Source organism: Monodon monoceros, unplaced genomic scaffold (assembly GCF_005190385.1).
Source record: "Monodon monoceros isolate NGI ecotype Baffin Bay Population unplaced genomic scaffold, NGI_Narwhal_1 Super_Scaffold_18, whole genome shotgun sequence".
Classification (NCBI taxonomy): Eukaryota; Metazoa; Chordata; class Mammalia; order Artiodactyla; family Monodontidae; genus Monodon; species Monodon monoceros.
Genome location: NW_021703774.1, coordinates 165082930 through 165093643, shown reverse-complemented (window position 1 = coordinate 165093643; position 10714 = coordinate 165082930). Strand labels below are relative to the sequence as shown.

The window sequence follows — 10714 nt, the reverse complement described above, 5'->3', positions numbered from 1 at the left end:
TGTGTGTGTGTGTGTGTGTGTGTGTGTGTGTGTGTGTGTGTGTGTGTATGTGTTTGGGGGGAGGGAGAGAGAGACAGACAGAAACAGTCTGACAAGCAGGTCAGTCTTGAGTTAATGTGCAGACTGAGCTTCTTACCTAGTTAAGGTCCGTCGGGAATCAAACTCTAAAGGCGTGGATGATGTAGACCCTGAGGGTGCTGGAGGTTGCAAAGCAGAGAATCTGTTTAAACTGGAAGCACTTGACCTTAAGGCATCTAGAGGTATTGAGAAGTGAGAAAAAAATACAAATCACATGACTAAAATACAGCTTCTAATTGATCTGCCTCCTTGGGGTGGGGCCTGAGACTAGGCACTTCTAACCAGCCTAATAAGGTGGTACCAAACTCCTGGTCCACAGACCACACTCTCAGAAGCACAGTGTTAGAGGGATCTTGTATGCAAAAAAGGATTTAGGAATCTTTGTTCACTACAACCATTTGCTCCTTTAAAAATATAATTAAATTATCCTAAGTAGGGCATGGGAATGGTAAATATAGGAAGGAAGGAGGCAAGCAAAAGCAAAACAAAATATTTCACTTAAAAAAGCTAACTAAAAAAAAAATAAAATAAAATAAAAAAATAAAAAATAAAAAATAAAAAGCTAACTAACAGAAATGCTGTGATATCATTTACATAAAATTATGGATGTGAGTTTAAGTGAACAATTTCTTTTCTAATTTAAAAGAAAAAAGGTCAAAATTACGTAGTAGAAGGGAAATACGGGAAGGAGGTTAACAATGAAGTTTACATTTTTTCCATTGGTCTTTCTTTAGCTTTTGAGATGTGTTTGTAATGATCCAAATATTTCAGTCCTAAAGCCAAATCTCTCAAAATCTACTTTCGGCAAAGATTTTGAAAAATATTTTAATCTAATTCTTTTTTCTTTTACAACTCCCTGAAATTAAATGCTTCTGGGTAATAATATTATTTTTCTCAGCAATATGAGTTTCCCTTTTTAACCTGGAGTCCCAGTAATTTTTCTAATTATACTGAATTTGTGAACAATAACAACAGCAACAAAGGAATCAAATAGATTAAAGTTTTAAATAACCTAACTGAATTAAAAAAATTTTTTTTAAATATTCAAAATACCTAAGGATCCTTACTGAGGAGGAAACGCTCAAATTATGTTAGAGTGGGACACCACTAAATCCAGCTACGATTAGTCCATAGATATTTTCCTAAAATTGTTTATGAAATGACTGCAGAAAGCATTGTAAGGTGAATGCTAATAGACCACATGCAGGTTCCCAAGAAGGGACACTCCATACTTACCAGTCTCACTTGCCTTTGCTCCACCACTGCTGCCTTTTCCCCAACTTCCCAGCTGTGCTTTAGGTACCAGCTGAATTTTCTCATCAATTGTGGGCTGTAACATAAGTGACCACAAGTCAACAATAGGAAATATTCTAGAAGAACAGTTTACCTTTTTTTTTTTTTTTTTTTTGCGGTACGCGGGCCTCTCACTGCTGTGGCCTCTCCCGTTGCGGAGCACAGGCTTCGGATGCGCAGGCTCAGCGGCCACGGCCCACGGGCCCAGCTGCTCTGCGGCATGTGGGATCCCCTGGGACCAGGGCACGAACCCGCGTCCCCTGCATCGGCAGGCAGACTCCCAACCACTGCGCCACCAGGGAAGCCCCTACCTTTTTTTTTAACCGTGAAATAAAACCAATTTCAACAACAAAATTTTGCCTGGAATGCGCACATAAGAAACATAAATGGGAGCTGTTCACATTAAACTGGGATTCCCATGGCCCCTGAAGCACTCTCTGGAATCCAGCTTCCACAAAATACAGTTAGAAACCACTGGTCTGGAGAATGCATTCAGATCCTCTAAGACGGCAATGCCAATCTGCTAAACATAAGTAGTTTCTAGTGATTCCCCTCTTACAATAATGCCCAGGGATTTAAAAAAGGAAAAAAGAAAAAAAAAAAGAGTAAACAAATACTACAAAGTCAACTCATTAATCTCTTCAAGTGACTGTCAGAAAACAGGTTGAAAGACACAAAGATTTCACATTTTAGCAAAGCCTAAACTAGGGTGGGGCTGGGAAGGAGAGGTGGAATAGGAGCATTCAATAAAGAGGAATAAGACAAAAGGGAATGAAATGTTAAGACAGGGAGTTAAGGTGCCCGATATCTCTCAGGTTTAACTCTCCCAGCACAACTTCAGTACAAATGAATCCAAGTTACTCATAAAATGCACACCACAGCACAAAAGCTGTAAAGCAGTGCCTTGTAACAAAGGTATTACTATATTCTGACGGTACTGTTTGCTATATGACAGTTAACAGTTAACAGTGAATTTGCCTAATGGTTTTGAACTTTTAATGAGATGTTTATATAGAGTACCTACAGTATAACTACCTGAATATATACTACATTTATTTTTTTTAATTTATATATTTTTCAAAATATTAAGGAAATAATGTTGTAGGTTTATCATAGTGCCCATGCACAGAAACAATATTGTAAAACACAGACAAACTATTTTGGTTAAAACTGTCTCTTGCTGGAAATGGAAGTGGATGGGAATCAAGTTGTATTCAGAAATGGAATTCCTTCTCTGAGACATAAACAACTGGAAGAATGTACCAGAATCTTAGAGAACAGGATCCCAGCTGATACATCAAAAGAGACCCAGAGAGGGACTGTTCTATCCTGAAGCAATGCCTTGACAAGACCATAAAGATGCAAACAACACAGCCCATCTTCTTCCATTTGATATTTTCAACATTAGCTTCAGGTTGTCTTTATCCTACTGGCAGGCTGCCAATTTTCAGGACTATGTAAATAATATTACAAGTAAGGATCAAACTACACTTGAAAGTGATTTGCAAAACTCACTGGGCTGTACAAGTTTCCACTTTTACAAAATGTGATTCTACTTTCTCTATCTTTTCCAAGGTTCTTCATTCTACTTATAGTGATCAACTTCCACTGCTGAAAACATCTGCTAGGAGAAAATGCTTTCCTCTTACTGCCCATGGATTCTCAAGAGAAGGAAAGAGAATACATTAAATCTTTATCACAGAATAATTTCTGGTAGGTCCTCTGTGATTTCTTTTATGCCTTGGATATAGCAAACCATTCATTCCTTTCATGATTAGACTTAGACAGGTACCTGCTTCTTCCTCAGAGCTAAGAATATACTGTATATATATTATACAGTATGAATATTATATCATACAGTATGAATATACTGTATATATATATGTACAAAAGCTTGCAATTAACTATGACTTCTCAAGAATTTTTATCATCTCTCTTATACTAAGCATCTCATACCTTTAAGAATTAACCTAGTCAATTAGTATGCCTTAGTAAACCTAATTAACCTAGTCCTCCTTAATAAACACTCATAGAAATAAAAGGACTAATGCCAGGACAAGTAGGTAAGAATACACTTATTGATGATGCTGAGCTGTAGAAATGCATCTGCATGAAAAAACCACCACCCCATAAAATCTGCAATATGGCTATTTTATATGAGAAATAATTTTGAGAGCCATGTTTTGGGGCTGTTTTAAGTTGTGTTTAAATGTCACACTCACCTTAGTGATTTTCAGGAATTTTGAGGGGTCCAGTACCCGACTATTCTTGGCCCCTTGAACAGTGTTCCACCCACCTTCGTCCACTCTCTGGACACCTGCAGGGAAGACAGAGCGAGCCGCTCTCTCATCTGTCTCAAATCAGTTTGATAATGAAAGGGCAAGCAATATTTTCAACTCAGCAGCTCCAATCAAAACCCAGGAAAAAGACAAAAGAAATTGAAAAAGCGTTGCTGACAGTCTCTTTACTACCCACAACATGACAGTATCAAGTAGAAGTACTTTGCTTGTATCCATCTCTCGTGAAACATTAGTGACCTAGAAGAAACCAACTGACACAAGTGAATAGGGATTTAGTGCTAGACAAGGGAGGGCCAAATCTAATGTTTATAGAGTTAACGATGAGAACACTTTGGGAGAGATCAGATGGAAATAATTTACTGCAAAGTTTATTTCACTTAATGGTGTCATATGACACACTATGCTTCGATCATCCCCCCAAAACCTGCTTCTCCAAACTTTCAGCTGCTGAGGCAGAAAACCTTGATTCCTCTTTCTCTCACACGTCACACCTAATCTGTCAGCAAATCTTGTCAGTTCAACCTTTTCAATGTATTCAGCATCTAGCCCCTTCTAATCACTACTAACACTACAAATTTGGTTTAAGCCAGCAACACTCCTCGACTGGACTGGTATAAAAACATCGTCACTGGCTTCCCTGCTTTCACCCTCACCTGTTTTCATCATGGCAGCCAGTGCGACCCTAGTAAAGTGTGAGTTAGGTCCTGTCACTTCTCTGCTCAAAACACTTCTGTTATCTATTTCACTCTGAGAGAAAGACAGCTTCCTTATAAATGGCCTACAAACTCTAAATAATCTGGCCCCCTTCCTCTCGGACCCAATGTCCTACCACTCTCCCCCTGTGCCCTTTGCTGTAGCCACACTGGCCTCCTTGCTGATCCTTGAAAAGGCTGCTTCAGGGCCTTTGTACTTATTATTCCCTTTGCCTAAAACCTTCTTCCCCAGATATCCACATGACTCATTACTTCATTCAGTCTTCGCTCAAACACCAACTTTTAATAGGCTGCCTAACCTCCCTATTTAAAACTGTAACCTCTATTTATCAAACCTTGCACTCCTACCCCCTCCCTCTCTGTTTTAGCTTTTCTATAGAACATATCTATCTGGCAAAACTGTATATTTATGTATTTGTTCCCCACCCCACCTCCCACTCCCCGTAAGATGTAAGCTGCATGAGGTAAGGGACTTTGTCTCTCCTGTTAAGTGACAAGCACTCAATAAATATTTATTGAATAAATGAATGAAAGACCACCAAACTGTCTGTCCAAAAGCTTTTCCAATCCTCACATATTTCTTGATTTTCTCTTTGCTAAATGGTATTAATGATCATGAACAGGCTTGCTTATTCCTTGTTCCTGTGAAATGGAAAAGCACACTTTCTTCCCTGGGGGATTCATCTCTCAGAACTTCACTATGGGTTATACAGTGTCTATGACAAATAAGGGCTAATGGTTATTGAGTATTTACTAGGTGGCAGTTGCTATGCTGAACACTTTACCTATATTAGCTCATTCCATCCTCACACAAATCCTAGGTACTATTATGTGATCAATTTTACAGATTAAGTGACTTGTGCAAGGTCATACAGCTAGGATGCAGGAGAGCTGAAATTCACACCAAGATAGCTTTGCTCCAGAGTCTATGCTCTCAACCTCTATACTAATATGACCCAGTCACTTAACTAACCACTTAACTGTACAGTGGACAAAATGAGCATTCTCATTTGGATGTCATCTTAGAAGGAACAGGCTTAAAAAAAAGAAGATCATTTCCTTTCTGAAAAAGTTTTCCTCTTGCAATGTTCCTAAACTTAGTCAATAGACTTTCTATTTTCTCAGGTGTAAAATGCCTTCCACTTCATCTTTCATCTTACCTTCCTCCACATAGGATTTCAGGCAACAGCAACATTTCTGAGTTCGGTGTAGCCCTTGATTCATCATGTAAAGAGCAACAGACTCATTTTATTTATGTATCTCTAGCATGACATTACTCCTTTGGCTCAAAAACACACAATGGCTCCTTAATGTCAAATCAAGCCGAAAGTTCCTAATCTGGCTCCATTCTTCTGGACAAACATTTTTCCATTCCTTCTGAACACTTAAATTTTACTCTAATCAGGCTTACTGATTCCTCTTTACAGTATATGTTTATTTTAATTTCATGACTAAAATTTTTCCTTCCCTTCCAAATATCGTCCATCCACCAACACCCAGTTCAAGTGCCCCTTCCTCAAATAAAGATTTCCTCCAGGTTTCTACCTCTCCTCTTCTGAATTTTAATAGCCTTAGTGGAGAATACATTTCATAATTGATAGCATCTTCCATTTGCTTGAAAATGTCCCCTTTATTAGTTTTGGCTTTCCCGATAAACTGAAAGCTTTCAGAGGGAAGGAGCTACATCTTCTACTTCTTTTGATATCTCTCACCAATACTGAGTATACAGAAGATGCTCAATAAAGTCTTGTTGATTACTGCCTTTGAAGTAGTCAAAGAAATCATGCTTAGTTCCTGTATCCTCTGCTTTTACTCAACAACCAGTCTCCAGGTGAAGCTGCTTCACTTACCAATCACCACTCCATTCTTCGGGTTAGTCTTTCTGCTCTCATTTCATATTTAAAAGTAGAAGTCTTAAACATCTATCCCTCAAAACTCCCACGTTTTCTAACGCCTGGTGGACTGCACCCCTCACCTGGTCTTCTCTTCTCTTTGGTCATGAGTTGCTGGACCTTCCTCTGCTCTTCTTGTTCTTCTATTTTAGCTTCTTTGTGAATCTGTTCAATAGTTTTAGGCCCTTGATCTGCTCTTCGAGATACCCAATTACACTATAAAAGGAGAAAATGAAGTTATCAGCCAGATAACTAAAAATAAAAAGGAAAATAAAAATAAAAAGGAAATTTTTGAGAATTTGTTTTATACTTTGCTGGAAAAGTATAAAATACATATAAAATCTGGTACTATGGCAGTTTTTCATTACAGCCAAATAATTAAATTTTTCTCAATCAACCCTGAGCTGCTGTATACTGAGCATTCCAATGGCTGATGGATAAATACAGAGTGAAAGACTGGCCCAACTATCTATCTATCTATCTATCTTCCTTCCTACCTACCTACTTATCTATGCATTTTATCATTTTGTATTTTTGAAAGGAGTGAGAAGAGGAATCAACGAAGATCAGGATTCTTTGGCCTTGACTTAGTCTGGTATGTTGCCACTCAGTTCATAGCACACTCCATTGGGGCTCTAAATCGAGGATGACTAGCCTTTTTCTTCCTCCCATATCAAGGTTCTGGGGTCTACACAAAATGCCGCACTGCTCTGAGCTCCGGTTATCCTCTCCACTAAGGACAAAACAAGCTGTCTCCTTATACTTACACTTCTCCCTTTACTTCCCTTCCCAGCGATAGTCTCAACATCTGATACCAACATGAGTGACTGAAGGAACAGGCGGAGAAGTTTTTAACATTTATATTAGCTCGAGGCAAGAATGGCAAAAAGGTTGAAATCAGCATTCAAAATTCTGATCAACTGGTAGTGGCTTTGCTAATAAGAAGGATCCTGAGGTCACATCTCGGCTTAGGAAGATAAAGAATCGTCATCAATACCATCTGGTCTGGGTGCAGGGCAGGGAAGAGGGGGGACCTATATTCACTTTCTCTAGCTTAGCGTCAGCTGCAGTATATTCCCTGTAGGAGTTAATATAGGAAAAGGGAAAAGAGGTGGTAATGGTAAAAACTACACCTGGTATGAGAAATGAGAAAAAAAAAAAAATCAGCAGAACAAGAGGGTATACGGTAAGAAAAAGAGAGGAAGACATGAACGTCTCTTTTGAGCTGGGCACGATACATAATTACCTCAGTGAATCTTCGTAACACATCTGCAAAGTAGGCAACGTCACCATTTCAGAGGCTAAAATGTAATGCTTAGGGAAGTTAAATATATTTACTTTGAAGATGAGCCTTCCTGATTATTTAGCATGCTAAGACTAAATTTAAATGACCACAGAATGGCTGATTTCAAAACTGCAATGTGGTTTGAAAATCAGAATAAAGAAAAGAAACAAGTAACAGACAGGTAGGTGTATATGCCCTTTGTCCTTTCACATAACTCCCTCACGAAAGTTTGTCAGTTCAAGTTCTGAGAGTCAGGCAGCAAAAGCATTAAATTATTATACATGTAAATCTTAGGACATCCTCCCCAAGCCAACTCCTGAAAAGAGACTGTAGTGGTAGGCTTATTTTTCTACTTACCAGCCTTAGGTCTATCACATCCTGAAGCATGAATCGAATCCTAGATGAGGTTTTTCTTTCTTTCACAATTTTCTCCATCTGATTAAAATACTGGTCCATACGTGGCTGCAGGATACAAAATCATTAGTATTCCTGGCCGAGGAATTCAAATGTAGTTTTACCATGTAGAATTTTAAACGGCCTATAAACACAACTTATAGCCAAAAGGCCATGTGGTAGAATGTTTAATTGAACATGACACACCCAAAATAAAGGCTACATATTCCAGGCAGCTGGTCACAGTCACAGGCCAACAAAATATAAATGAAAATGTCATACTGCAGCTCCTTGGAACCTTAAGAGAGGGGTGGCTGTGTCCTTTGCCCCTTTCCAACCTTCTGGGCTATCAGATCATTAAAGACAAGGGCTACACCTTAGCGATGACAAAATGTTAAGCTGGAGGAATTGAAATTTTTTATCATCGCTTAGCCACCAGGCCAGCCTCAGACTTCTTGCCCCTGAACTTCATTTACATGGCTGAGAAATTAACCTCAGTCTTGTATAACACACTGATATTTGGGGTTTTCTGTCATAGCCAAACATAATCCTAGCTGATTCTGATGTTATGAAACATTTCTAACATTATTTCTTTGATGCATTTCTAATTTCCCTACCCGTTATTTGGAAAGTACCATGCTATATTTGAATTATAATACTTTTAATGATTTCTTATATTATGGTTAGATAGCTCTGTCGCTAATGCTCTATTTAATTAGAACATAAACTTGAGAAAGCTATCGTGTCTTCTTTGTTTCTGTCTTACCCTCAGTCCTGGCCCTTAGTAGCTTTTCTCTCCAAAATTTCTGTCCACAATTTGCTATACATACACATACAAATGACCTGTGAAACAGTCATGCAGAAAAAGGACAAGTGACAGATAATCTCAATTCATGAATTGGCTTTTATATAATTTGGGACCCTCTTCACTTCTGACTTTAATGAAAATGTGCTAAGGAGCATGATGGCCCAACAATGACAAGGAGAAGGGCAAAAGAAGAAAAACAAGCAGCCTAGACTGCTAGGGCGAGATGGACACTCGTGTTGACAGTCTACTTCTTCCGCAATTGACAAGGAGTCCCTGCCGGAGGTTTCTGAGATTTGGGGTTTTTACCTTTGCTTTCTCAAAGTCCAGGTCTTTGCCAATTGTGGTGAGTAGGCGACACAGGCACTCGAGGGATTCTTCATCATGGTTCTTTAGCAGCTTCACCACACAGTCATGCATGATGGCTTCAGTCAGCATTTTGAGTTTAAAGAGTTCTCCAATGAACTTGATGTTACCAATGGATCTCCGCCGGGCTTTATCCTTAGCTTCTTCTAGTTCATCATGAAGCCTTGTCCTCTCCTCCGGCTATTGTGTAAGGAAGAATAACAGAATCTTGATGATGAAAATGGTACTGCATAATAGATGCTAAAAACATATGCTGGACCGGTGCTGCTTGTGTGCTTGTTCAGGGCAGACCTGGTACCTCTTTTGTGAAGCGGCAGCTGAGGAGAATCCAGTGCTCAACATGGCTGATGAAAAGCCCACGGAAAGAATCAAGATGGAGAACAATGATTGTATTAATCTGAAGGTGGCAGGGCAGGATGGTTCCACGGTGCAGTTTAATATTAAGAGGCATGCACCATTTAGTAAACTAATGAAAGCCTACTGTGAACGACAGGGTTTGTCAGTGAGGCAGATCAGGTCCCAATTTGATGGGCAGCCAATCAATGAAACAGACACACCTGCACAGTTGGAAGTGGAGGATGAAGATGCAACTGATGTGTTCCAACAGCAGACAGGAGGTGTCTACTAAAGAGGAAACCTGCTACTTTACTCCAGAATTCTGTTCCTCCAGACCAAGAAGACGTTCTCAATTAGAAAACCGCAATTTGGTTCCACCACATCCTGACTATTACAGTATAGTTTCTCTATTCTTTCATTATCCCCTTCCCCATTCCTTTATCGTACATAAAGTAACTGGTGTATATGCACAAGCCTATTGCATTTTTTTTTAAACTAAATGGCCAATGGTATGTTTTGATCGACATCAAATGGAGATGGGATGGGGAAAAATACTGCTTCTGTGAAAATACCCCCTTTTCTCCATTAGTAGCATCCTCATTCAGCTCTTATCTTTATATTCCAGTAAGTTATTTTGCTCTCACTATTTAACGAAAAAAAAAAAAAAAACAGCATAAAAACTCTTGCATACCTTGTTCGATTGGAGAATTTTAATGTTTTTCATGTATCATTGTAAAACCAAGGACAATTTTATAACTTTTTTGTACGTAGCTGTTACATGTAAGGCAACCTGTCTTTAAGTAGGGATAAATTACTCTAAAAGAAATGAATCCTAGATAGTTTTCCCTTCAAGTCAAGCGTCTTGTCGTTTAAATAAATTTCTTGTTTAAAAAAAAAATACGCTTGGATTCATGGTCCTCACCCTTTCTAGGGGTCAGGGATACCCTTTGATATTCTGACAGTAACTACAGACCTACTCAGAAAACAAAACTATACCCATAAGTGTGCATCCATTTCAGGAGATTTCTGGAATTTAGTGACCTTTCTGAAGTCTAGGTTCTGAATCCCTATCTTAGAAGGTTGAGCTGCCCTTACATGTGGCACTAAAAGGAATAAAGCATTCCTCTAAACACCAATACAGTATATTTCCACGTGAAGAAAAGGCCACAGGCACCTACTGAAGTAGTAGGAAGGTATTGTAGCCAGCTTCCTGAAAATTCTATGTGATAACGCTCGAGGTGCACAAGCACTGT

At 38.9% G+C, this 10714-nt stretch overlaps 2 protein-coding genes across 8 annotated transcripts in view; one reads left to right on the top strand and one right to left on the bottom strand.

Annotated features, from left to right (window-relative positions):
- Positions 1-10714, bottom strand: part of EIF4G3 (eukaryotic translation initiation factor 4 gamma 3) — a 367450-nt gene that overhangs the window by 42128 nt on the left and 314608 nt on the right. For all 6 annotated transcript variants that reach the window (XM_029228369.1, XM_029228364.1, XM_029228362.1 and 3 more), the window contains 6 exons: positions 9069-9305; positions 7919-8023; positions 6360-6492; positions 3594-3688; positions 1315-1408; positions 137-254 (listed from right to left, as the gene is read on the bottom strand). In XM_029228369.1, the coding sequence (XP_029084202.1) occupies positions 137-254; positions 1315-1408; positions 3594-3688; positions 6360-6492; positions 7919-8023; positions 9069-9305 (782 nt within the window). The remainder of the gene's footprint in view (positions 1-136; positions 255-1314; positions 1409-3593; positions 3689-6359; positions 6493-7918; positions 8024-9068; positions 9306-10714) is intronic.
- On the top strand, positions 9400-10065 carry LOC114898584 (small ubiquitin-related modifier 2-like). 2 transcript variants are annotated; one of them, XM_029228371.1, is made up of 2 exons: positions 9400-9627; positions 9691-10065. In XM_029228371.1, the coding sequence occupies exons 1-2, from the start codon at positions 9466-9468 to the stop codon at positions 9751-9753; spliced, it is 225 nt and encodes a 74-aa protein (XP_029084204.1). In that variant the 5' UTR covers positions 9400-9465; the 3' UTR covers positions 9754-10065. The 2 variants fall into 2 exon arrangements, with proteins under 2 accessions (XP_029084204.1, XP_029084203.1); XM_029228370.1 differs by having other exon boundaries at positions 9400-10065.

Coding starts and splice junctions, on each gene's coding strand:
- LOC114898584 (XM_029228370.1), top strand. CDS start 9,466: ATGGCTGATGAAAAGCCCACGGAAAGAATCAAGATGGAGAACAATGAT.